The 26,594-nt window shown below is 42.0% G+C and overlaps 3 protein-coding genes and 1 long non-coding RNA gene across 8 annotated transcripts in view; 1 reads left to right on the forward strand and 3 right to left on the reverse strand.

Annotated features, from left to right (window-relative positions):
• Positions 1-2,942, reverse strand: part of LOC134673162 (N-alpha-acetyltransferase 40) — a 43,278-nt gene extending 40,336 nt beyond the window's left edge. The window contains exons 1-3 of the mRNA XM_063531108.1: positions 2,803-2,942; positions 2,317-2,573; positions 1,715-1,873 (exon numbers count right to left, since the gene is read on the reverse strand). Of these exons, the coding sequence (XP_063387178.1) occupies positions 1,715-1,873; positions 2,317-2,573; positions 2,803-2,808 (422 nt within the window). The 5' untranslated portion in view covers positions 2,809-2,942. The remainder of the gene's footprint in view (positions 1-1,714; positions 1,874-2,316; positions 2,574-2,802) is intronic.
• Positions 1-26,594, reverse strand: part of LOC134673192 (uncharacterized) — a 150,871-nt gene that overhangs the window by 72,923 nt on the left and 51,354 nt on the right. The window lies entirely within an intron of this gene.
• On the forward strand, positions 3,111-7,892 carry LOC134673099 (1,5-anhydro-D-fructose reductase-like). Of its 5 annotated transcripts, none has more exons than XM_063531038.1 (7): positions 3,111-3,169; positions 3,354-3,456; positions 3,555-3,728; positions 3,906-4,109; positions 4,472-4,722; positions 6,954-7,104; positions 7,499-7,892. In XM_063531038.1, the coding sequence occupies exons 2-7, from the start codon at positions 3,391-3,393 to the stop codon at positions 7,664-7,666; spliced, it is 1,014 nt and encodes a 337-aa protein (XP_063387108.1). In that variant the 5' UTR covers positions 3,111-3,169; positions 3,354-3,390; the 3' UTR covers positions 7,667-7,892. The 5 variants fall into 5 exon arrangements, with proteins under 5 accessions (XP_063387108.1, XP_063387110.1, XP_063387109.1 ...); XM_063531040.1 differs by having other exon boundaries at positions 3,561-3,728; XM_063531039.1 differs by lacking the exon at positions 3,111-3,169 and adding an exon at positions 3,207-3,226.
• LOC134673101 (DNA replication licensing factor Mcm5) lies at positions 7,782-26,230 on the reverse strand. The gene is made up of 13 exons (XM_063531041.1): positions 25,942-26,230; positions 24,696-24,843; positions 23,865-23,972; positions 20,865-21,037; positions 20,104-20,182; positions 19,152-19,310; positions 16,401-16,638; positions 15,451-15,644; positions 14,329-14,469; positions 13,142-13,318; positions 9,886-10,130; positions 9,398-9,540; positions 7,782-8,906 (listed from the first exon to the last, which is right to left on the reverse strand). The coding sequence occupies exons 1-13, from the start codon at positions 26,094-26,096 to the stop codon at positions 8,677-8,679; spliced, it is 2,190 nt and encodes a 729-aa protein (XP_063387111.1). The 5' UTR covers positions 26,097-26,230; the 3' UTR covers positions 7,782-8,676.

Raw genomic sequence — 26,594 nt, forward strand, 5'->3', positions numbered from 1 at the left:
GAGCCGACAGATTTTTGGCGCGAGGCGTAAATGTGACGGTCATGCTTCCGATGTAGCCCACAAGATGGCAGAACCTACTATGCACAAAGAAACATACCAACGAGAACAGTAGATGCACTGGCTTTATGGCAATGTACATGTGCACATATGTTTCCGATTCAGGCCACAAGATGGCGGACCCGACACACACACTCCCTATAGTTCAACTATTTACACTATAATATCAGCACTATAATATTTACACTATAATAGTATTTCTACCTTGAAATAACAACTAGTCAATGATATGGATGTGTATGACATAACAAAGTTGCAGGTTGTTAATAGCTTATTTTACTCAATTAAATTCCTGTAATTGAGCAATTATTTACAAGGCTACTTAATCTAGTTTATTAAATAAGGTGTTAATCGCAAATAATGATGTCATTGTTTTTGTATGTTATCACACAGTTACTATAAAATTCACATTACTTTTAATGGAAAGTTTTGACCCAATGCCTCATCATTCAAAGATTACTACGTAGGCCCCTTGTATTGGTCAAATTTACTAGATTGTCAAACATTAACCGTAACCCCCTTATTCATAAACTTCTACTAAAGTTGACAAGCCGATAATAATTGTTTGTCCCTTTCCATCATACCAATACGTTGGAAAGGGATAAATGAGGAGGAAATAAGGAGGTAACACTTTACATTTAAATATGGTGCACTGCAGCACCATCTGTTTATTCATACTCATATTCAACTGGTCAGCTAATTCATACAACTAGAGTCTGGCTACTGAAATTTTACACAAATGTTTGGCGGGAAATTCAAAAAATCTTGGGCTGGTCACACTTTGAGTAGTAGGAATTTTAGTTTTGATACTGGACAATATTTTTGATTTTCTGTGCACATGTAAGGTACCTAAGGAAATAAGTTATATGAGCGTTTACATGCACTCAAAGTCAGCTCACATAATTTCTACCACTATTTAAAGTACAGTCAACGCAAACACATATGTTTACGTTCCAATCTTTAGATTTTATAGATATTTTTCAGAACTTTTAGTTTAATCCGTTTCTTTATACACTTTTCCTGTTTATGGGATTCAGGCATTAATAAATTCACGTACTTAAACAAAGTAATAGGCAAATGTTACAACTAGTACTTATAGAGCAATATTTATAGAGCACCAACCTCCTAATTTGTTTACATTTGGTTAGGAGATGTAAACATTGCAGTTTTTCGTTAAACAACGCTTCACGTCGACTTCGCACATTGTCGTAATTATTTACGAGCTTAAATAATAGTTTGCGAACCTCACTCAGTATAGAAATTATTAATATAATTTAAAATAAACCCTTTATAAACCGCAAAAAATTTGAATGAATGACATAAATTGACAACTGACTTTTAGCTTTTTTTTAATCATAGACAATTGGTGATACAACAACGAAATATCTGTCAACAATTTTTGGCTAGCCAGACTCTAGTTAAATGTGAAATAATGACTGCAATAGTTATTGGCCCCTCCATAGTAATTGGCCACTCTTAACAATAAGATTTCTATTGTCTTACTTTTGTCTGCTTTGCGGCTACAGCCCAATATCAACCTTCGTGCATTCTAGCAAGTTTCACGATCACGTGGCGCGCATGATACGCAAGGTGTTCAAAAGGTTGAGTGGCCAATTTCTATAGCAGTCACGATTATATAACTTATATAATTACTTACCAATACAAGACAGGGATCCCGAAGTCCATGTCAAACCTGAAGTGTGAGAAAGCCAGGAGGGTGCCGGACTTCTCCTTGGCTATGAGGTACCAGGCCGAGTCGTCCATCATCTCTTCCACCTTCTTCTCCTTATTCCAGCCCCAGGCACAGGTCTCATACCTGAAACACATTTTTCATGATATAAACAGTACCCTCTTTACTACAAGGGCAGACGGGGCCCCATCCTCAGGGGGCCCCGAAGGACAGACAGTAACGTCATTTGATTACTCATAATAAATAGAAGATCTTAGTAGAAAGATGTTAGTTTAGGTAATTCACTTTCTTTACTTTCCAAGGGGCTGCAAATTCTCGTGTACCCAAGGGCCCCAGTATAGTTTAAGACTGCCCTGCATGCATACATACATACATACATATAATCACACCTATTTCCCGGAGGGGTAGGCAATGCCATCAATTAGTTCCAGTTTGCACAGAACCATGACAAGTGGCATAAAATGAAGGATGTTTACACCCAAGGGTAGAAAAGGGCTAAAGAGAGAGAGATAGTCTTTATATTAGCAAGAAAACAGGCAATTTAAATAAAAATAAGCTTAATATCTTACAATTTCTTCATATTCCTTTCAGTAAGGTCTATTGCCCAGTCTAATACACTCTTGTCGAGGTCCGCGACCCGTTGTATGTACATTTCAACGTCCAGGTCATTACTGCGGTACACCAGCAGCTCCTTGCACAGTGAAGCCAGGTCTGTCAGTTTGTTTGCTGAAGTCACATGAGACATCCCATCGGCAATGCGGTACTGCTCCTGCTTCCTAGCGAGCCTCTTCTCTTTACTTTTGTTTACTGATGCTGTAGATTTCTTCTGCAAGAATTACAGGGCGTTTTAGAAACAAAGCTTCTTTGCAAACATAACCTCAATAAGTAAGCAGATAAAGGTGTTTGATAAAATTATTGGGTGCGTAAAATTATTGTTATCTCCACTACACTGTCTTTACTAATTTAAATTTACGTTTTTTTCTGAGTTTTTAGAATAAAACATAAATATTGTACAAATGTAGCCAGTAATGTTTTCATGAAAATATACTACTTACACCCATGTTAGTTTTTGGGGAATGGATTATATAAATGGAAAAACGTGTTAAGAGTTATTATGCGTTGTTTTTATGTTATAATTCATCAAAAAACTATAGAAACAATCAATGTAAACACTGGTAAACACGGCGGGAAAAAAATTCGTTCTGTCAATGTCAATTCTTTTTTTTAAACATAGACCAAAAACATTTACCCATAGACATTAAAGGCTTATTTACACGACTATCCAGCAAAATTATTACCCAAAACAAATGCTTTAATTGTTGCCTCAAACAGACCTTTGGTTTCTTCTACCGCGAAATTTGAATTTTATTCCTACGTCACATGGAAAAATCAATATTTTTTCGTAAAGTTTCGGCTTGATAAGTTGGTTACATTTACTGTATTATAAATAGCTTAAACTGATTGCCTTGATCAGTTTTTGTACGCACACTCTAAATACGCACTTTTTTGGCTTTGTGCCAAGTTTCAACCCGTCAGACTCACATTGCTAATATTATATGAATCTGGGAACGAAAACACTGCTTGCTATCTTTTCTACTTCTTTCAGGACATCTGTACGCTTCTATTACAGCAATATCAGAACAATGAAGTCGGTGACGCTATCACAAACAAACGATTCTATGCCAACCATAGGGTTAGGGACTTGGCAGGTTAGAAAACTAGTACTGGGGCCTTAGTGACTACAAAAACTTAAGTACACAAACATTGATTATATTTATTAAAATTTTCGGTATTTATTTGTATGAAATTGCAGGCACCTTCTAATGTAATTGAGCCAACAGTGCTGAAGGCTTTGGACTTGGGATACAGACACATAGACACAGCCTTTAACTATAACAATGAAGAAGCTATTGGTACCGCTGTGACCGAATGGATAAATAGTGGAAAAGGTTCTAGGAAGGATTTGTTCATTACAACCAAGGTAATATTATAAAATAATAATAAAAATTAACAGAATTACTTTCTGGTTTCTAAAGTGTCCACATCCTTTTTTTAATGATATATCCAGTTTAATAATGAATATATGAACACGACCGAAAAGGAATGGGACACTTAAGTAGGCTGATAAAAAATAAAAAGAAATTGTATTACTTTACAGCTCCCACATGTCGGCAACAGGGCATCGGACGTTAGAAAATTTGTAGAGCTGCAACTTAACAAGTTGAATATGGACTACATAGATCTCTACCTTATCCATGTGCCATTCGCCTTCGTGTGCGACCCGGAGACTCTCACACCAGTTGTCAACAGCGATGGAGACTATGAGCTGGATGTTACTACTAATCATAGTGAAATATGGAAGGTATAAGATTTTCTTTATTTAATTTTCTAAGTGGGACTGGGTTGGACATGTCTGCCGCATGCACTGGGTAAGGTGAAAGGATTCCTCAAGGATTTGGGTTGGCAGGAACGCCCCCTCTGTCATGCAAAATCAAGCCAGTGGTCAAGCTGTGGAATATACGAGGTAGGCCAAAATAGTTACTTTGGCTGACCGGGGTGCAGACAGACCGAAAAGCAGATGCTGGGACAGCTTGGATACATTCTAGCTGAAATATTGGAAGAATACCTTAAATTAAATAAACTATTGGATTTCTTGTGTGCCTGGAATGGGGAGGAGAGAGTCCTACTGTACGATATCTTCTCTAATTAATTCTGCTATTTCAGGTAATGGAAGAATGCCAGCGAGAAGGCCTAATCCGAAACCTAGGCCTGTCCAACTTCAACGAAGACCAAATCAAGAAGATCATGGACAAGGCCTCGGTGCTGCCACAGGTTCTTCAAGTGGAGCTCCACGCGTCGTTCCAGCAGCAGCAGCTGAGGAAGTTCTGTGCTGACAATAATATCGTGGTGACGGCCTACGCCCCGCTGGGAAGCCCGGGGGCGAAGGATCATTTCGTGAATAAGTATAAGTATAGGTATGGCCGTAGAGCATGGAATATAGGATGTTTTCCAATTCCGGAACTGATTTCCGATATTCGATCCCAATTACGGAACTGGTTCCAGAATTAGAGATCATAATATTTTTATTAAATTTTTTAAATAAAATGTGAAGTTCTGATACTTTTCGTTTATCAAAGAAAGTATTGTTTTAGTGGGCTTTAATTTGAAGTATTATTTATCGAGATATATCTATGTATAAATTGAGTAATGCTGTCTTTGCACCTCTTCTTTAAAAGTGATCATATCTCTGAGTGGTTTTAAAAGTGGTCACTTTTTACTTCAATGACACAGCGTATTTATTTGAGGAAGCTACGGATGCTAGCAAACCACTTGATGCCAATTTATGTCTAAATATAACGGCTTCGTATCCTAGTAGGCAGTGGCGGATTTCCCATAAGGCACAGTAGGCCCGGGCCTAGGGCGGCAAGATATTAGGGGCGGCAAATTGTGACAAAAAATTCGCTGATTATAACAAAAAATAACTCAAAATTAGACCAGGCAACAAATTCTCAAAAAAGTACCTATAGAGGGAAATGCTTGTAACACAATTTTTGACTTTGTACCTATTTTTATTTGAACTATCTAGGAGGTGAACATATCAAAAGTCCCCGGCCGTAGCCCTTGAGCCAGGGGAAGAGAGAGGTCTCCGAAACTGCCGGACCAATTAAGTTGAAATTTGGCACACATTTGTAATTTTGTGACCCAAAGATGGACGTGTAACGTAAATAATATAGACGGTCAAGCAAATCTTGTCAGTAGAAAAAGGCGCGAAATTCTAATTTTCTATGGGACGATAACCCTTCGCGCCTACATTTTTCAAATTTGCCGCCTTTTTCTACTGACAAGATCTGCTTGACGCAGTATAGTACATTGTGCAACATGGGGCGTAAGTTGAATATTGCAAACGAGAGTAAGTTAAATCGCGACGGCTTGCCGGAGCGATTTATAGGCTCGAGTTTGCAATATTATTACGCCCCGAGATAGACACAATGTATTTCCTCACACTTGCGATACAAAAAATAAGTTTAAAGACAAATAACTGTTAATTATGGCACTAGAAACTTCATAACTCCCTAGGGAAAACGAATTTTCTATAACTCCCGCTACGCCTACGTGCAATTCCACATTTACTGAGCGAGTGTGATGAAAATGAATTTTAAATATGGCCTCTATATTTTGGGGGGTAAATGAGAAAATTTAAAAATAAAGTTTTTCAAACTATATTGTGTTACATATCAAATCAAAGAGCTCATTGTAAGAATCTCAGATTTTTTTTAATAATTTTAGGACAAATAGTTTAGCAGTTATTCAAGAAAATAGTTTTTAATGTTTTTGTAGGTACATGAAAGTCAATGTTATTGGTAAAACTGTCACTTAAAATGAATAAGTATTTGCTAATTTTTTTCATAAAACCTATGTTCCTATGATCATGTCACAAGGACGTATAGTTTCTAAGATATAATAAGCGAAAAACCGAAAAATGTGGCCTTCAAACCAAACCCCCCAACTTTTGATATGTTCACCTCCTAAAGAGTCCAAAAAAGTTACTAAGTAAAAAATGTGTCCCAAGCATTTCCCTCTATAATATATCTTTCCGTTGCCTGATCTAAATGTAGTCAATATGATGGGTGCTGATGCTGAGAAAGGGGCGGCTACAAGGCTTGGGGCCTAGGGCGGCAAAGACTGCAAATCCGCCACTGCTAGTAGGTACTGGCTGACTCTGTTAACGAAGTTGAAGGCTCTGGGGTTCCGATCGCGATCTCGGTAAGGGCATTCATTGTGTTTATAACGAAAGGTTTTCTATGTATTAAACTTACTAAAGTATTCAGCTATATCTACAAACTACTAAGAAGATATGGCTATATCTATTACCTTTATGCATTGAGACACTACGTACTAGTGTCCAAAACGTAAGGCTTATTGAGATTAAACCAAATGAAATAAATTATTAAAATAAGTTTCGCGTAGGTAGGATTCTGGGCAAGTAAATAAATGGCTTTGTTTAGCAAGTATCAAAAGTAAAAATAAACTGTGGTTAGGTTAATGAGGCCGGTCCGACACAGAACGAGCCGCTTCGCGAGGAAATTGCCGCGCGAAGATCCTTGGTTGGTAAAGACGTGCCTGGTCCGAGGCACGTTTACACAGAAAACAGCAGGAAAACATGTATGAATTTGAGATTATTTTTTCAAAATGTTTTTTTTTCCAGCCCCGATGCTTTCCCCGACATTCTTGGGGACCAAATCGTCAAGGAGGTCGCCGATAGACACGGGAAGACTCCGGCGCAAGTGTTGCTACACTTTCTTGTGAAGCAGGACATAGTTGTCATACCGAAGAGCACCAGCGAACACAGATTGAAGGTATAGTATTAAGTACCCCCTTATTCATAAACAAGGCGATAATAATCGTTTGTCCCTTTCCATCATACTAATAAGTCCGAAAGGGACAAACGATTGTTATCGGTTTGACAACTTTAGTAAACGTTTATGAATAAAGGGGTTAGTCTCTCCTCGACATAAATTAACTAAAAAAATCTACCTCTGTACCGACTTGTGTGTTAGAAGTGCCATAAAATATGACGCACTTCCACACGTTGCCGCTGCAAAGTTAACGTAGCCAAACTCTCGCTGTCTCTTCACAGACAATTATGCTAGAGTTCGTAATGGGCGCATCTGCTTTTGGTCCCACAGGTTAGGTTTTAGCTGTGAGAGACCTTATTTTTTTGTCGATATATTTACTGCTTTTGCTTTGCAGGAAAATATGGATATATACGACTTCGAATTATCCGAAGAAGACATGAACCGTCTCAAGGAACTGGACAAAGGCGAAGAAGGCCGCATATTTAACTTCCTCTTCTGGAAAGGAGTAGAAAAACATCCCGAATACCCTTTCAAACTCCCACCTCAAGTAATCAAAGAATAACTGACGGTTTTCGAAAACATACGGGTCCGATGGCTCAATAATCTAGTCATTTCTACCTCTTCTATATGGAGACCAGTATTATCGTTCTAGGAGGCTGCTAGCTAGTATTTTAGCAATACCATGTGATCCCGATCAGTGTAACTGATGTAAAAATCTATTTATGCTGTGAGCATGTCATTGTTTGCCTGTGCATTAGGTGCTATTGAATAAAAGCAAATTTATAAAATTAGGTGGTTTTATTTCGATTACATATAACAAACTTAAAAATATTTCGGTAAAGTGAGTGCTTCATAAAAATACAGATAAAAATCGCGGACAACGGTCATACTACGCACGTTTTTAGAAATTTGTTTATTTACCAAGGAGAAGGCTGCGAAGGATAGGCGCGTGAGCTCACACAAGCAACTTCAACAAATCATCCCTTTTTCCCTATACTCATCCAGATGAATATAACATAAACACAAACCCATTAGCACGCGGGCGCCGGCTTTATACCGTTTGCCCGGTTGTTTCTCGCCCACGAGCGCGTTCGTAGTCTGCCACATAGTGATTATATTCTCTTTGATCCGCCACAGCGGGTTCCTTACATGAGCTGAGACAATACAATACTCTTTATTGCACACCTCACATTGTTATACATGGTGTGTCTGACCGTGGGGCTTTAATTCCAGGGCTTGATTTTACTCGCTAAACTGAGCTACTTTTACTATGGGACCAACCCTAAAATCGGGGATTTTTTTTTGGCTTTTCCATAGAAAACGTCGACATCTGATCAGCCAAAATGTATGAAAAAGTAAAATGTTTTTCCGGGATTTCGGGGTTGGTGCCATAGTAAAAGTAGCTCAGTTTAGCGAGTAAAATCAAGCCCTGGAATTAAAGCCCCATGATCAGACACACCTTGTAGATGATTTTAGTGATTACAGAGATGATTCATCTCTCCGACGAAATTCCGCTATCTTCATATATTTTTAAAAGACACTTGCTCCATAATACAAACAACAAACATACAATCAAGACAGCCTGTACAGCATTTTCCTCTGCAAGCGATGCTGCAGCTCCCCTCGCCTGATCATGGTGTGGATAACCTTCTGAATGGCGCGCTCCGGGTACTTCTGTCGGAGGAAGTCCTGTATGATGGTCTGCTCGGACACTTGGGAGCCGACTGCGAAGCGTCGCTTCAGTTGCTTCTCGACTCGGGACAGCATCTCGTGGTCTTCTTCTGTCGTGAAGCCTTCAGCACCTGTCATAAAAAGAGAATGATACAGTTGGTTGAATTTTTTTCAAACCTGAAAACCATTGGTCAAGAATAAATAGCAGCTAAGGTCTTAACCGAAGTCTTCGGATCTTCGTCACTACTAAATCATTAAAAGTAGTGTGATTTAAAATGTTTACACCTTAGCTTAGTTAGGTCAATAACTAATTATTATTAGTTAGGCTGCCAGCCTGGACATATTAGTCATTTGTAGGGCCAAACGGTTGGCCAGGGATAATTAGACAAGAGACTTGTTCGGCAATCGCTGCAAAATCATCTTGGCGAGGGATTTAAAGCTCTGTGTTAACCAGATAAGGTCGATATTTACCTGCTAAGCTGCCAGTCATGGCCGCGTCCAGCGTGGACACCTGGAACAGCCGCAGGGCCTCGGTCACGTGCGCTTCAGTCGCGAACGGCTGTAACTGCATCTTGGCGAGGGATTCAGAGCCCTATGTTAGGCACATAAGGTCGATATTTACCCGCTAAGCTGCCAGTCATGGCCGCGTCCAGCGTGGAGACCTGGAACAGCCGCAGGGCCTCGGTCACGTGCGCTTCAGTCGCGAACGGTTGTAACTGCATTTTGGCGAGAGATTCGGAGATGCGTACGATGGCTTCGAGTTGTCTGAAAAAAAAAAACTTACATTTTTTTCAAGACATTTCTGTCAGATACGAGTATGATGATGCACTCTCGAATAATCGAAAACAATGTGCGCATGTTAATAATATTAGATACCTCAGGCTCGAGTAGAACAGAATCTTCTAGTGTTAATGACATTAGGCAGCATATAATACTCGTAGAGATAAGCTTCAATCGGCCGCTTTTCCGTTTCTTGTTGGAAAAGTTGACCAAATATAAGGGGAGCCGATCTCGTTCAAACTCGTTCGAGATATCGGCTCAGTTTATATTTCGTCGACCTTAACTCGTATTATTTTTGTGTATCTAGTTCAAGTCGTAGATAGTACTCACCGCACAGTGATCGGTATGGAGAGGCGCTTGTCGGCCTGTCGCTCATGCTGCAGGGCCCCTGTGCGCATGAGCACGTAGCGCGCCTGCAGGCGCTCGGCGGCGGCGGGCGCGAGGCGCGGGCCGCAGCGCGCGCGGCAGTAGGCGGCGTAGCGCCGCAGCAGCGCCAGCGGCAGCTCGCCGGCTGCCGTCTCACGCTCGGCGCTGTCGCCGCCCATGTGCACGGAGATTATGTGCTTCGCGAGCGTCTGGAATTATAAAATCCCGGCAACCTTCAAATCAAGAGTGAACAGGCACCTTCTGGGCGAGCTCGCTCCATCGTAGGCCACGTCTACGCCTCGGCTAGTCTGTGGCCATGAGTAAGCCCATTCATAATAAAAAAAAAAAAAAATAATAATTGTAAATTTTAGGTCTGCGATGACTTGATACAGTTTAACCTTTTGAACGCCGCGCGTATCGTGCGCGCCGCATCATAGTGAACCTTGATGGAATGCACGAAGGTTGATATTAAGTTGAAGTTAACTTAGCCAAACTCTCGCTGTCTCATGACGGACAATTATGCTAGAGTTCGTAATGCGCGCATCTGCGTTTGGTCCCACTGGCACAGAATAAATAATAGTATAGTAGTAGGTACAGAAGATTCACTCTCTAACAAAACGTATCGGTTACGATTAGGACAGATATGACCGCTAGGTGGCGACAGCGCCACGCGCGGCTTATGGCTAGACACCAAAGTTGATATCTTTGGCGGTCAAAAGATTAAAATCTATTGTCCTAGTAATGAATGTAGAGTAAGCTGCAGAGATATATAGCCCCCCTGCAAACAAGTTTCTATGAGATGGGGCCAGTTATCTCTGCAGGCTACTGTACATGGCCGGTAAGAGGATGCTCAATTTGCGTACCATCTTCAATACTGTTAACTGACAATTGTAAACTCTATTTAAACGAAATAAAGTTGTAATTGCAGTTACAGAGTGGTCGCTGAACATTTTAGTCACCACTTTAATAGTTTAACATCAATTTTCCTTTCACTGATTTTAACCCTCTATCGTTTTAACCTTTTGGCCGCCGGACCTAGTCCGCAAAGACGCTCACTCACACGCCAGAGTAAATTTTAAGTAAACAACTAATAAAAAGTTTAGGGATTGCAAATTGTGATATCGATATTTACAATTTATGGTAAAAATCTTCTCAATTTGGCTTTGTTCTTAACCAACTTTAATTTATTTCTAGAATGCCAAAAATTAACATATTTTTTACACACGACAATGTTAAAAATAAAGGTCTTTATCATTAAAAACAACCACTAAACAATATTGATTCATGACGTAATATCACCGCACTAGGCTCTACGAGAAGTCTTGTATACATGACAACGGCGCGCATGGACTGCCCGCAGTGCAGACCGACAAGGACCGTTTCCGCGCGGATTAAGTAATAATAGTCTCTAGGTCAACGGCGTAAGCGCTTGTCGGTACGTAAACTTTATAAGCGTTAGGTTAGAGCCGCGCATCGTGTGTCGATGATATGAATGTACCGGAACTGCATTGGGGAAAATGACACGTGGGTTGAATTGTCAATGAGTGAAGAACAATAATATTGGAAAAGGGTGGGGATCAGAAATGTTCGGGAATGCATGTTTCACATTCGACATGTTCCTTAGAAGAGCTTGTCAGTTCCCGTATTACACCCTCCCTACCATAATAATTTTTCGTCAATTTCAAATACATAGGTAACATTCTCATAGTTAGGCGACACTGACAAGTCCGAGCGTCCGCCTGTAGGTACCATTCTTGTGCGAAGCGGTCACTGCAGGGTATCACTCCCCACTATACTGCAAAACGTAATTCAAGACCAAAAAAAGTACGACAATGTTGCCATTGCAATAATTTGTTTGTAAAATAGTAAATTCCTTTTGATAAATAATCACGCTCAGATAATTTATTCCTTAGTAATTTTACTCCTACTATTTAATAAAGTACTTTTATTTATTTATTTGTACATAAAAACAAGACGCGCTAGTAAAAAGTGGCAACATTTCTTACTTTTTTGGTCTTGAATTACGTTTTGCAGTATACACTATCATCTCAAAATGAATCATTTGTTCTGCAAATAGACCACAAGGACAGATTTACTTGTCTGACTCTACTATGGACAGCTGAACAAGTTCCCTGAACTCCAGCTATAGTTATGCCTGTCTCTCTCTCGTTTAACGTATTCTAGTTACTAGTTATCACCAATTGGCATTTAACATCAGGTGTTCAAATGCTTAAATAAAACCAGATTGGCCACTTGATATTTAATTTGAATATTCTCTACAGATGCACCGGATATTCGGTTACTATCCGGTATCCGGCCAGTATTTTAATATCCGGCCGGATACCGGATAGTGCCCTATTATCCGGCCGGATACCGGATAGTACCATTGCTTGATTTCGGAGTAAACAAATTGGATTTAAGAAACAGTCACGGTCATAATCGTACTTGTTTATTATTTTAAAACAATTTAGAGATTCCACTGACTTCGAACTCATTTCGAACCTAGAAATGTGTCCTCGTGATCGTTCACTTAGAAACAGGTCAAAACTGCAGAATGCGCACCTGAAAAACCGAAATGTAGGTGCAGCTCCGCTGGCCGAATATCCGGCGGCCGGATACCAGATATTCGGCCGATGGTCAGGCCGAATATCCGGTATCTGGCCAAACAACTATCCGTTGCACCTCTAATATTCTCATATCGAGTTAACATTCCCATCCCTAGCTGTCTTGTATACAAGACAACGGCGACGAGGAACATGAAAAACGTTGAAAACTGGAGCAATTTTTTTGATTGCCTTATTATAAAAGAACGGATTTATTTATCTGCTTTGAATGCAATTATTTTAAAAATCAAAGACCTAAAACATTAACACGAGTGTAAAAAATACTACAATTGATGTTTTTTCACATTTACCGAGCGGTTGAATTTGTGTCTTGTATACAAGACAGCGGCGCCAGTGTATCGTTCTATCGTTGTCTTGTATACATGCCAACGGCGGTCAAAGGGTTAATAAAGTTATACAATGCTTAGTGCCATCGTCCATACTGTTAACTGAATTCGTAAACCTTATTACAAAAGGCATAAGGTCCACCGATGGACTGTTAAAAGTGCTGTTGTTTGTATCATCGACCATCGCCCACACTATTAACTGACAGTTCGTAAACCTTATTACAAAAGGCATAAGGTCCACCGATGGACAGTTGTTTTGCTGTTACTCACGATGTCACGGTTCTGGTCGTGTTCGTCCTTCACGATGAAGATCATGTCGAAACGCGACAGGATTGTGGGCATGAAGTCTATGTTGTCGTCGGCCTTCGTGTCGTCCCAACGACCGAATACGGAGTTAGCGGCCGCTAGCACCGAGCAGCGGGAGTTTAGTGTGGTGGTGATGCCAGCCTGTCAATTAAAAGGATAATGGTGTGATGTTAATTAATACGGCTAATACTGCCCTGCTAAGCCGAGTGGCGCCAACTCAAAAGAAAATCCATTGCTAATTTATACTTTAGTTTCTATAACTGAGAATTCCATTTTCAAAATCATTTGTTTTTGAGATAGGGCAGCTTTTCGGCTTAGCAGGGCAGAATAGTTCAGCCAAGAGCTACTTAATACAGTTAGTGGTTCAGCCAAGAGCTACTTTTGTATTTCATTTCAATATTTTCAATCCATGTTATGTAGATGTAGAATATTTATTGATTAGTATCAGCTCTATTTACTAGGTTTTTTATTTATTGAATAAGTATGTTATTTATATTTTAGACAACGCAATTTTATAAGGGAAGTTAGGTCTATTGTTTGATTTTTGTTACCGATGAACCGATTATGATGAAATGTGCTAAGTCTAATGAATGTGACGGGCACACGCACAGATCTGCCACCCACCCGAGTTTTTCCATATTTGTGTAGTTAAAAGCCGGTTGGGCTAAAATATGCTGAAACAATTTACAAATTATACTATAGGAAGAAAGAAGGACCACCATATAGTACAGTCGTCATCTGAACTGAGTGAAATATCTGAACACGCCTCTGTGGTATCGTCTTGGGTCGTCCCATTCGTTTTTCGTCAAGTTCTTAAATTGGTCCTATTCTGCTTCTCGTCACTCAGTCTACATTGGTAACAATCGTCGGTGGCTTTCCATGTAGAATGAGTGACGAAAGCAGAATAGGATTAATTTAAGAACTTGACGAAAAACGAATGGGACGACCCAAGACGATACCAACTCTCCTGTCTTTCCTTAGTCACATATGTGATACAGTCTGGTTTACATTGTAGAGTTTGCATTTGATAATGGGAGGAGCGCCAGCAGGACCGGCCGGCTCTGTTATCAAGGTTACAGTGCATTGAGATATTTTTGCGAACCTCGGTCGCTCCGATAAACCTGATGGCGACTGTATTACACAGAGCCTACCTTGGCGATGGAGATGGTCTGCTGCTCCATAGCCTCGTGTATGGCGACGCGGTCGTCCTCCCGCATCTTGTCGAACTCGTCGATGCAGACGACGCCGCCGTCGGCCAGTACCATGGCGCCCCCTTCCATCACGAAGTTGCGCTATACGATAAATAGGATTATTTTAATTTATAGTAGCGACACGCCCCGGCTTCGCACGGGTTACACAAGGTGTAGTGATAGTAAATAAGTTCTTGGCAAAAATTTCATTTTTGGTACAAGCTTTTATCGCTGACTGTACTTTTCTTACGACAGACAACGAATACTCATCGAGACAATTCTAAAAACCACTAACACAATTAGGTTGCGTTGTTACATCACAGAGTGCCTATGGCCACCTCCTGTCTCCATTATCAGATCAGCTCGGTGGTACCATAATATTGCATTGTCATCCGATTTATACAAGCATGCAAAATTTCAGCTCAATCGGGAACCGGGAAGTGGATCAAATTTAACTTGCAAGATTTGTACAGACAGACAGACAACGGTCAGGTGAAACTAAATAAAAGCTTGTAAAATGTAAGAAATATTGTTGATTAAATATGATGTAACTTGGATATAACCTTTTGCACGCGACACCTGCCGCGCGGCGCGTTAATTTGAACCTTGTCGGAAGGGCACGAAGGTTGATATTGAGCTGTAGTTACGTCTTTGGCCATACACCGTCATACAAGTTTGTTCCTAGGCCACGCCCCCTGGCAGTGAATGCGTTATTGACATTTTTATAGCTTTAGATGAGGTACTTAGGTAATAAAAACTTAAATATTCATGTATGTATTCCTAAATGGGCGATTTCGAGATTTTCGCACATTGATAATTTAGCATTTCCGTATATCTGTATGTCGGCGTAATGTTCCTGTGTAATGTTTTAACGATAGTCACATTAAACCAATATATTGGTAGGATAGGTTCGTTAGGTTGCTTTATATGCCCGAAGGGCAAACTACCCAGAAATAGGAGCCCCGCGTAGTGGGCTCCATCGACTCAGAGAACGGGTTAAAGATTTTCACGTTTCACGATATGCCTAGGAATTTCACGATATGCCTGATCTTACGATCGGCCGCCGACATGTATAATACTCACGCTGCCTGGGTCCCTGATGACTGACGCCGTAAGCCCGGCCGCACTGGACCCCTTCCCGGACGTGTACACGCCGATGGGCGACACCTTCTCCACGAATTTGAGGAGCTGGGACTTGGCAGTACCGGGGTCGCCGAGTAGGAGGATGTTGATGTCGCCGCGCCGGGTCAGACCGTCCGGGAGCCGTTTACGAGCACCTGGTAATTAAAGGATGCTATTAGCCTCGTGTATAGGCTAACCCCCTTATTCATAAACGTTTACTAAAGTTGACAAGCCGATAATAATCGTTTGTCCCTTTCCGACGTATTGGTATGATGGGACCATTATTATAGGCTTCTCAACTTTAGTAAACATTTATGAATAAGGGAGTAAGTGACTCCATAATCGCGGTTTTATGAAGGAAGCCGAAATTAAAAGGTTTTGCGCCAATGATAATGATTTGGAAAATTAACCGGACTCCGAGCCATGATCACGACCACTTTGCGGGCTGTTTGTAAAAACCTGCGCAGCTAGACGTTGATATAATTCCTCGCCAGTATGTGACCAAGTCTAAGAGGCTAACGTCACGCTTGAAGTGTCAGGATAAGTACAGTAAACCTACAGTCTACGTAAATTTTGACTGTTTATGTGACGCTCAAATATGTGTTCAAGTATTATATATACCTACCTATTACAGATGTAGTGTATAATTATTTTCCATCGTACGTACGAACGGTTCGTACGTTTCCGTGACAATTTTTTGTACCGAGACTGATTGAAATAGCAAGACACGTTCGTAACGTAACGTGTCTTGCTATTTCAGTCAATCTCGGTACAAAAACTACTGAGGTGAGGTGAGAAAATACGATGGAAAACAATTATGCACTACATCTGTTTACATATCCCTATTTACAGTGCCGTATAACTGCATAAATTACAATTGGTGTTAAGATCTATAAACCTCGTCTACACACCTCCAAACAGAAGACAAGCGATCGCCTTCTTCATATCAACAGCCCCGAACACACTGGGCGCTATGGACATGGAGATCCTGTCGTAGATGTCGGGCGAGGCGGCGAGGCGGCGGAACTGGTCCTCCTCGTCGGCGGTGAAGGGCTGCAGGCCGGCGGCGGCGCCCTCGTCGGCCGCGAGCCCCACGGCGCGCAAGTAGGACGACCGGACGCCGACGCTCTTCTCGCCGCGCCCCTCCCTCTGTGGAATTGATTAAGACTTAAGTTGTAAGGACTTAAGATACAGGGTTAGTGTTAGGATTCAAGATTCAGGTCGGTTTCTCAAACAACATATTTTGGCATCCTTAGCTGTACGTTTATATGCGAGTATGAAACTGAAATTAAAAAAATGACATGGTGGTAAATGTAGGTAACAGGGCAGTTACACAGCAGTCAGTCGTGCTTTCAATAGAAACAAATTTAACTGATTTCCAAGACCGAAGAGATCCCATAAGTGTACCGTGAACAAAGTTTTGTATGGTACACTAAAAATCATTAAAAGGAGATGGATTAATTTTGGCACTCATATTAATTGAATATGAACTTGGTAACAAATCGTTTTGATGTTTCATAAGCAGCAGCTGACTTAATTGGTTCCTCTTCCTTGCTTCGTTCTCCTCAGTGCTGAGGGTTGTGACCTCCAAGTGGAGCACATGATTCTGGATTGCAGATTTCCAGCCTATCCGATCCCTTGCGACTTCTAAGACGTTATGGACCTTCATAAATTTAATTGGTTAACCCTACCCCTAATGATAGGGGTAGCCCCTAATGATAGGGCCACCCCACATCTGGCGTCTTTTGAGCGTCGGCGTCTACAATTCTATGGCCGCTGCTCGACGCAACGTCGACGCGACTGCGCAGCTACGTCATTTTCCATAGCGCTGAATGGCGCTGACCAGACGCCGACGCTCGAGGGACGCTAGATGTGGGGTGGCTCTTAAAGAGCATTGCTGTCTCCGCACTTTTTCTCTTCTCTTTTTTTTTTTATTATGAATGGGCTTACTCATGACCACAGACTAGCCGAGGCGTAGACGTGGCCTACGATGGAGCGAGCTCGCCCAGAAGGTGCCTGTTCACTCTTGATTTGAAGGTTGCCGGGTTATAAGAACACGGAAATATAGACGCCGGCAAGGAATTCCATTCCTTGGCAGTGCGCATAAGGAAAGTAGAAGCAAAGCGCTTCGTGCGAATTGGTGGAATATCTACCAAGTAAGGATGGAAACCGGCCGTGCGTCTAAAAGTCCGATGGTAGAATGGGGACGGTGGAATGAGCTCGTGTAGCTCTTGGGCACACTCCCCGAAGTGCAATCTGTAGAATACCGACAGGCTGGCGACTTTCCGCCGATGGGCCAAAGACTGAAGCTTAGCCGTTAGCTTCTTGTCGCCAATCATCCTCCTGGCATCTTCGTTACTTACCCCCTGCTTGGCAATCTTCTTGATGGAATATATGCCTAGAACTTGTACTCTAGCGCCCGGCGCCACGCGCTCGCAGTACACCGACAGGTGGCGCGGCATCTCGCCCTACGGGATGCTCTCCGGGGCTTCTTGTAGTTTCTCTACGTCACTTACCCCCTGCTTGGCAATCTTCTTGATGGAATATATGCCTAGAACTTGTACTCTAGCGCCCGGCGCCACGCGCTCGCAGTACACCGACAGGTGGCGCGGCATCTCGCCCTACGGGATGCTCTCCGGGGCTTCTTGTAGTTTCTCTACGTCACTTACCCCCTGCTTGGCAATCTTCTTGATGGAATATATGCCTAGAACTTGTACTCTAGCGCCCGGCGCCACGCGCTCGCAGTACACCGACAGGTGGCGCGGCATCTCGCCCTACGGGATGCTCTCCGGGGCTTCTTGTAGTTTCTCTACGTCACTTACCCCCTGCTTGGCAATCTTCTTGATGGAATAGATGCCTAGAACTTGTACTCTAGCGCCCGGCGCCACGCGCTCGCACAGCACGCGCTCGCAGTACACCGACAGGTGGCGCGGCATCTCGCCCTGCGGGATGCTCTCCGGGGCTTCTTGTAGTTTCTCTTCATTACTTACCCCCTGCTTGGCAATCTTCTTGATGGAATAGATGCCTAGAACTTGTACTCTAGCGCCCGGCGCCACGCGCTCGCACAGCACGCGCTCGCAGTACACCGACAGGTGCCGCGGCATCTCGCCCTGCGGGATGCTCTCCGGGGCTTCTTGGAGTTTCTCTACGTCACTTACCCCCTGCTTGGCAATCTTCTTGATGGAATAGATGCCTAGAACTTGTACTCTAGCGCCCGGCGCCACGCGCTCGCACAGCACGCGCTCGCAGTACACCGACAGGTGCCGCGGCATCTCGCCCTGCGGGATGCTCTCCGGGGCTTCTTGGAGTTTCTCTACGTCACTTACCCCCTGCTTGGCAATCTTCTTGATGGAATAGATGCCTAGAACTTGTACTCTAGCGCCCGGCGCCACGCGCTCGCACAGCACGCGCTCGCAGTACACCGACAGGTGCCGCGGCATCTCGCCCTGCGGGATGCTCTCCGGGGCTTCTTGGAGTTTCTCTACGTCACTTACCCCCTGCTTGGCAATCTTCTTGATGGAATAGATGCCTAGAACTTGTACTCTAGCGCCCGGCGCCACGCGCTCGCACAGCACGCGCTCGCAGTACACCGACAGGTGCCGCGGCATCTCGCCCTGCGGGATGCTCTCCGGGGCTTCTTGGAGTTTCTCTACGTCACTTACCCCCTGCTTGGCAATCTTCTTGATGGAATAGATGCCTAGAACTTGTACTCTAGCGCCCGGCGCCACGCGCTCGCACAGCACGCGCTCGCAGTACACCGACAGGTGCCGCGGCATCTCGCCCTGCGGGATGCTCTCCGGGGCTTCTTGGAGTTTCAACACCTGGCAAAAAGAGTTCATTATTAATTGCATTACATAATCATAATAATCATTTATTCAATGCATCCAGGGTATTTTACAAAGGTGTTTAAGGTCTAATAAGTACAAACATGGACCCTAAAGTGTCATTGGAACTTGCTAACTATGTAAACAAACCGCCATACTGAAATCAGGTGACAGTTTCAATATGGCAGTTTGTTTACATAGTTAGCAAGTTCTATAGAATGACACTTTACTAAGGTGTAGCATTGTAAATATACTTACCCAGTGGGTGGTGGGTGAATATTGGCTTACAACTACAAAAGAAAGAGAATCTTAACATTTTTCATTATTATACAATTTTTTATTGCACTCTTCGTATTATACCTACATCACATCACATAATCGAGACTAAGGTTGGTCCTTGTTCTTATACTAGCGCAACTGTAGAGTCGGTATACATTGTAGCATCAATACACAGTTAATTGACATTTATTAAACCTTATTGCCAAGACATAAGGTCTATCAATAGTCAGTCAAGGATGTTGTAGTAAGGATTACAAATGGAAACATCCTCAGGCTATCATGCACGTGATCTCTATGGGCTGAGTTAGACGGCACAAGAACTCGCATGCGATTTTAGTTACATTGCGGGCTGTGGATTACATCCAATTCAACCAACCAATCAAAACCCGCAATAGTATGAAACTCACATGTGAGTTCTTGCATCGTCTAAATCGGGCTATAAGCCCGCGCATTGTGACAATACAATCGCGTCTATTCAAAACAGGTTCAAACATGAAACAAATCTCTTTACCTGATAATCAATGCATTTGCATTTGTCTGGAATGATGAAATACGGGTCCAATGGGCACTTTGGTCGACCAGCCTGTTCCCTGAAAATAAATAAATGAATTTTAATGGAATATGTACTAAGTACCCTAGAGTAGGGTAAGGGCCCCCCCACATCTGGCGTCTTTCGAGCGTCGGCGTCGGTCCAGCGCTATGGAAAATGACGTCGCTGCGCAGTTGCGTCGACGCTGCGTCGACGTTGCGTCGACGTCGGCTATAGAATTGTAGACGCCGACGCTCGAAAGACGCCAGATGTGGGGGGGCCCTAATCAACGCATTATCATTTGCGCACAAATTTAAATGAAAATGGTGCGGCCATACAGCACGTATGCATAAAGACAGGTGGGGAAAAATAACCACCCTATAGCGGGGTCCTTCGGGGACAAGGAATAGAGAAAAATGGCTCTACAAAATCTTGGCTACAGCCGGGCAAGACTTGTCACAGAAGGCCAAGGACAGGCAAAACTGGCTGAATCTAGAGGAGGCTTTCACCCGAAGAGAGGTCTCTACAATTTTTTTTTAAACCTTTTTACATTTTAATTATTTTATGTAATATTGTATAGAATGAATATAAATAAATAAATAAAATAAAATAGCCTTTTATTTCTTGCAATTTGATAGAATGAATAAAGGCTTTTTATTATCTACCCTAGGGATGTACGTAACTGTACTGCTGTACTGTTGTGCACGAAGTGTGTTTAATAATCACTATAATCAGTAACTTACGTGTTACATTTCCTAGGCATGACATAGCCCTCCAGGCCCGGCTTGACGGGCAGGTTGGGGATGACGTTGCGGCACGACCGGCACTGGATGGAGATCTTGGTGGCCTTGGCTTTGATGCCTGATGCCGATATCACGATGCCGGGGATCTTCACCAGACGGGAGACGGTTTCTGACTGAAAAAGAGCGGAATTAATTTGATCTTAAAAAGTTAGTAATAAATAATGACTCCATCATCCGTGTGAAATTTGCCACTCCTCCGGACGCTAGTGATGAGAAACTAAATTTCATTTTGCAAATATGCCAAATCTATTAGCATTTAAATCCCTCACCAGTGGCAGATTTGCAGTCTTTGCCGCACTAGGCCCCAGGCCCTGTAGCCGCCTTTCTCAGCACCCATCATCTTGACTACATTTTGAGTTATTTCTTGTTTTCGTCAGGGAATTTTTTGTCACAAATTGCCGCCCTACGCCCGGGCCTACTGGGCCTAAGGGCAAATCCGCCAGTGTCCCTCACCATACTCGTTGCACTATACATTAGAACAGCGGTCGGCAACCAGCGGCCCGCGGGCTGCATGCGGCCCGCAAGCCTCCCTGGCTATCCTGTGAAGTGTTCGGAGTTCAGGGGTTATAATGATAACACAAGAGTCGAGTAAATACTCAATATATTGGTAGAAAGCGCTCGCCTTATATACTAAGGTTTTAACAGGTTTAATCGAGTGGAAGTTATGGCAATGGTCATTAACCATTGTATAGTAAATTACAGTAAGTCAAGGTTTATGGCATCGTTAACTTAATGTTCTATAAAGTAGTAAAATACATATGTGGGAGATAGGCATCAAGTATCAGCTGTATCAGCTGATAGCAGCTGTGTATGATCTGACTACACTACAGCTTTCCCGTTTTTTTTTGTTTTTTTTTTTTTAGGACAAAAAATATATAACAAGTATTATTTTTTTTGCTTAAGTGAACTTATATCTATGGTATACATATTGGTTCTTAAAATTATGAATGTAATAAAAATCTTAATGCTATTTGGATATGCAATTTGCTTACATGCTTATTTCTAAGATTACATGTTCCTTATATGGTTATGGAATACATTGTTACATTAACATGTGTTTACTTTTATTGAATCTGTTAATATGATATTTATTTGTTAGGCATTATTGATTAATTTTCTGTGTCATGGAGATAGTGGTTCCTTATATGGATGGTGGTATGCAATGGGATGGGTTTTTTTATCATCAGAATTCTTGCTCGTAAATTGTTTGTTATGGTAAAGAATTGATCGCCAATGAGCCATTTTGTAATGTCTGCATTGTGACCTAATAATGTAAGCTGACTTCGTGATACTTGTCACCTGTCTTTTTAAAAAGTACACAGCGCCTTTTAATAGCGCTCTGGTCGTTCGACCTTTTTTTACATACAACATATTTATTAAGGATACAAAATTTAATATTTATTATAGCGCCCAAGGACCGCTGCAATTGAGAGCTCGCTCGAATTGTTTTGGTTTCGAGGGTTATTGCCTGGTTGTATCCTGGTGTACCTTGCTTACATTATTTATTTCCACGAGCTATCCAGTTTTGAAAGGAAATCATCATTTTGAAAACTTAAAGCATATATAAAGTCATAATAACTTTTGGATATTGGTCATAATATTCTTATGAATTTAGATGGTACGGAAATATTCACTTTGCTTACAACAATATTTGAAATTGGTATAACACAGTTATGCTTAAATTGTACCTCTTAACATCGTATGGTCGTTGTTGGACACTGGGGGGGGGTAGTAGCGACGGCTCTGGTGCTGGTGACGCGCTGCAGGTGCTGGCTAATGGCGGCGGGGTTGATAATATGCTCTTCCTAGACGCTGGCGCCGGCGGGCGGCGCGCGCATGCCGCACTCGTCCTGCCCTGTAGTCATCTGGTGGTTGCTGTTAGGCACAGGCGGTGTTGGTAGTGGCGGCGGGCCTGGTGCTGGGCTAGCTGGCTGGCTGGTTGGCTGGCTGGCTGGCTGGCTGGCTGGCTTACTGGTTGGCTGGGCGGCTGGGCGGCGTCTAAGCAGGGTCGCCATGAAGTGTTCGGCTAATCCTCGAGCAGCCCGCCTGGCAGGGTCGCCATGAAGTGTTCGGGCTAATCCTCGAGCAGCCCGCCTGGCAGGGTCGCCATGAAGTTCGGGCTAATCCTCGAGCAGCCCGCCTGGCAGGGTCGCCATGAAGTGTTCGGAGTTCAGGGGTTATAATGATAACACAAGAGTCGAGTAAATACTCAATATATTGGTAGAAAGCGCTCGCCTTATATACTAAGGTTTTAACAGGTTTAATCGAGTGGAAGTTATGGCAATGGTCATTAACCATTGTATAGTAAATTACAGTAAGTCAAGGTTTATGGCATCGTTAACTTAATGTTCTATAAAGTAGTAAAATACATATGTGGGAGATAGGCATCAAGTATCAGCTGTATCAGCTGATAGCAGCTGTGTATGATCTGACTACACTACACCTGTATGTAATATTGACAAAGGACAATGTCTGATAAAGTCATAAATACTAACAAAGTGCGGCCCGCGTCCACTTCGTTAAGTGCTATGTGGCCCTTGGCTGCTAAAAGGTTGCTGACCGCTGCATTAGAGTAATTTTCAGAAATCTTTTTAGGACCCTCTAAACTTGCTTTAAGAAACAAGCTTGGCTTTCTTTATCCACCGCAATTTCTTTCAGACCCATCCAACAAAATTATACGTGTTTGTGTCACAGTAAAATTCAATTTTAGACAGGACATATTTTGGTCCAATCAGAACTGGCTAACCGGTTTGTTGCGTCTTCTATTTTCGAAAACTTTTGGCTGTGGCGGCGAACATTATTTCATGACACAACAGGCGTGCCTTACGCCATAGAATATGATGGCACGCCTGTCATGTCATATGCCACACGTTAAAAACATTGATGACACACCAGTCGTGCCATCCACACCGAAACGGTTAATGGTATTAGTAAACTTACTTTCAGCTCCCTAAGATTAGATGTGTGTGCATCAGAAGAAAGAAGCACTTGTATGTCTTCAACAACCTCCTCTCCCTCAGGTCGCGGAGCTGTCAGCTCATCTGCCAACTGAAGATTATATTTTGGTTTAATTTAGGAAAAAACTTAAGGGTAGGATGTAAGGTAACCTACCTTCGCTTCTACATCCTACCCTTAAGTTTTTTCCATCTGGATAGTAAACTGAAAACATACAGGTATGTGTTAAAAAATTAATTCCAGAAATCAATTTTTACTACCAACTTGACTCTGTCTGTACTTGAAAGATGTACTGCTGGAGAAACCTAAACTGCAAACCTAAAATCTATTTTGTAGCAGTGTTTTATTACAAAGGTCCCATGGCCACCTTTTATAATACATCAGACGAACTTAAGACTGCCTATAATTGTTTCGGCTATTTAGGCACTGGTCCCACCGCGAGCTAGTAAGCTATGAGCTATCGGCTATAAACACGAACAAAAGATAAGCACTCCCGTGTAAATAAAAGAGACACGGCGATATTTATAGTTACTCACCCAGCGGTGAGCTATAAATATCGCCGTGTCTCTTTTATTTACACGGGAGTGCTTATCTTTTGTTCGTGTTTATAGCCGATAACTCATAGCTTACTAGCTCGCGGTGGGACCAGTGCCTTAGGGTTGTAAAAATTCAAGTCATTATCTTATCTGTAGTTGTACACACAAAGGGTACGTCAAGTTGTGCCAACCCTAATAATTACTTGGTGCAAGGCTGCGCCACGCAGCTGAGAATGCCCGAAAAGATCCCTTTGCCCCCCTGATAGTTAAAAAGACATACCTCTTTAGCAGCCTCTTCTAAAATTGGAAGATGTTCGCTCGGCTTCTTGTACAATTTCTCAGCAAGAACTTCATCAAAACTTGATAGATCTTCTATATTTATTTCAACCCAATATTTGCCCAGATTGTAATTACGTTTAAGAGCATCTCTGAAAAAAAAAATTGATTAACACACCACACAATAACCATCACTTCATTCTATAGAAAATATATTCATATTCCTTTATGCATAAAATTAGGTTGATGTCAAAATACATAAACAGCATAGATTCAGCAGAACTGAGATAATACTCAAATCAGCATAAGGCTGCCTGTGATTTTATACAGGATTTCCCAGATACTATCACCCTCCGTGATTGTTGAGCTATTCAGGGTCCTAGCTAAACTTGTTGTTCAATACTCTTCTTCTTTCCATCCTGTTACCCCTGCTGGGGTGTAGGGCTCGAATCTTTTTCTTCCACTGACTCCAGTCCTGGGCAGCTTGGGTAGCCTCCTCCCACCCCATGCCCAATATACCAAGCTCTTGCTCCACAGAACATATCAGTCATTATGAACACTATGGAGTCCAGTCCAATTTAGCTAGAACCCTAAATGGCTCAACAATCACAGAGTGTGACTGTATATGCTAGTTCAAAGAGAGGAGTCCTTTTTGTTGCAGAGTATCATATTAACTTATAGAAGTATCATCCTCACTTCATCATATTAACTTATAGAAGAATCTAAAGCACCCTAAACCGGCGAGCGTGTATGAGGAATGTTATGAATGTGAAGGAAGCGAAAGAGGTATGTCAGGATCGTAGCAAGTGGAAATCCGTGGTCTCTGCCTACCCCTCCGGGAAATAGGCATGATTATATATATGTATGTATGTAAGAATCTAAGGTGTCCAACGAAGCAATGCGGTTCCTATTAAAAATATAAGTGGTTTCTGATCTCTTTATTAGTAGTTAACGGAACGGAACTGATATCAACAGCTTTGGTATTTTACAGAATAAAGACAAGAATAAACCCAATGTTAAAAAAATGGTGATGTTCTTCTTCAAACTAGCGTTTTCTCGGCCTAGCGCGCGCGGCCGCTTTCCTGCTCAATCTTCTTCACTTTGCCCGGTCTTCGACATCCTCAAGTGAAGATTGTTCTCTTCCATGTCCACTATCACGACGTCCAGCCAGCGCTTCTTTGGCTTACCGCTATTTAAAATAAAAAAGCTATGACAATGTATAGAATTGTGTTGGGTCAATCCGTTGTTACCTGTATTTGTAGTTGAAATTTCCAACATGAAACTGGCGAATGAATTCTTTGAATTTCTTCTTTACAGCTTGTAGGTTAACTTGATCTTGAGATTCATTATCCTCGACTCCAAAGTTGTCGGAGAAGAATACACCGGGATCATCAAATCCTTCCATTTTATTGGCTTATTGTTTATAATAACGGACTTATTGTTTAATTGTATAATTATCGTGAGTCTAAATTACAAAGCACAACACAACAACGCCGCAAACAGCAGTTTTGGCGCGTAACTATGACATTGACAGCATCGTGAGGCACTCCGTCGGGTTAACAGCATACAAAAATCGAAACCCCTAAATATTATACTATAGTATTTTTCAAACTCGATAAGGGGTGAGTGACAGGTGTCTTACGATATAATTTATAACTAAAACTTAGAATTTATCATTTGTAGCTCAAATATTCAATCAAAAGATAGTAAAGGTAAAGTAGTAAAATTGATATCATATGGAAATAGCGCCTTATTGACAACCGACAATAAATATCCGTTTGATTGAGAATGGCACAATTAATCTTAGATTAATTAAAGTTCAGTAAATTACCTTAAATTAAGGCAAATTCACCTTCTTAATACTATGGCAACACTAAAGTAAACTTTAAACTATTTGAGCTAT

The sequence above is a fragment of the Cydia fagiglandana genome, chromosome 18 (assembly GCF_963556715.1).
Source record: "Cydia fagiglandana chromosome 18, ilCydFagi1.1, whole genome shotgun sequence".
NCBI classification, from domain to species: domain Eukaryota; kingdom Metazoa; phylum Arthropoda; class Insecta; order Lepidoptera; family Tortricidae; genus Cydia; species Cydia fagiglandana.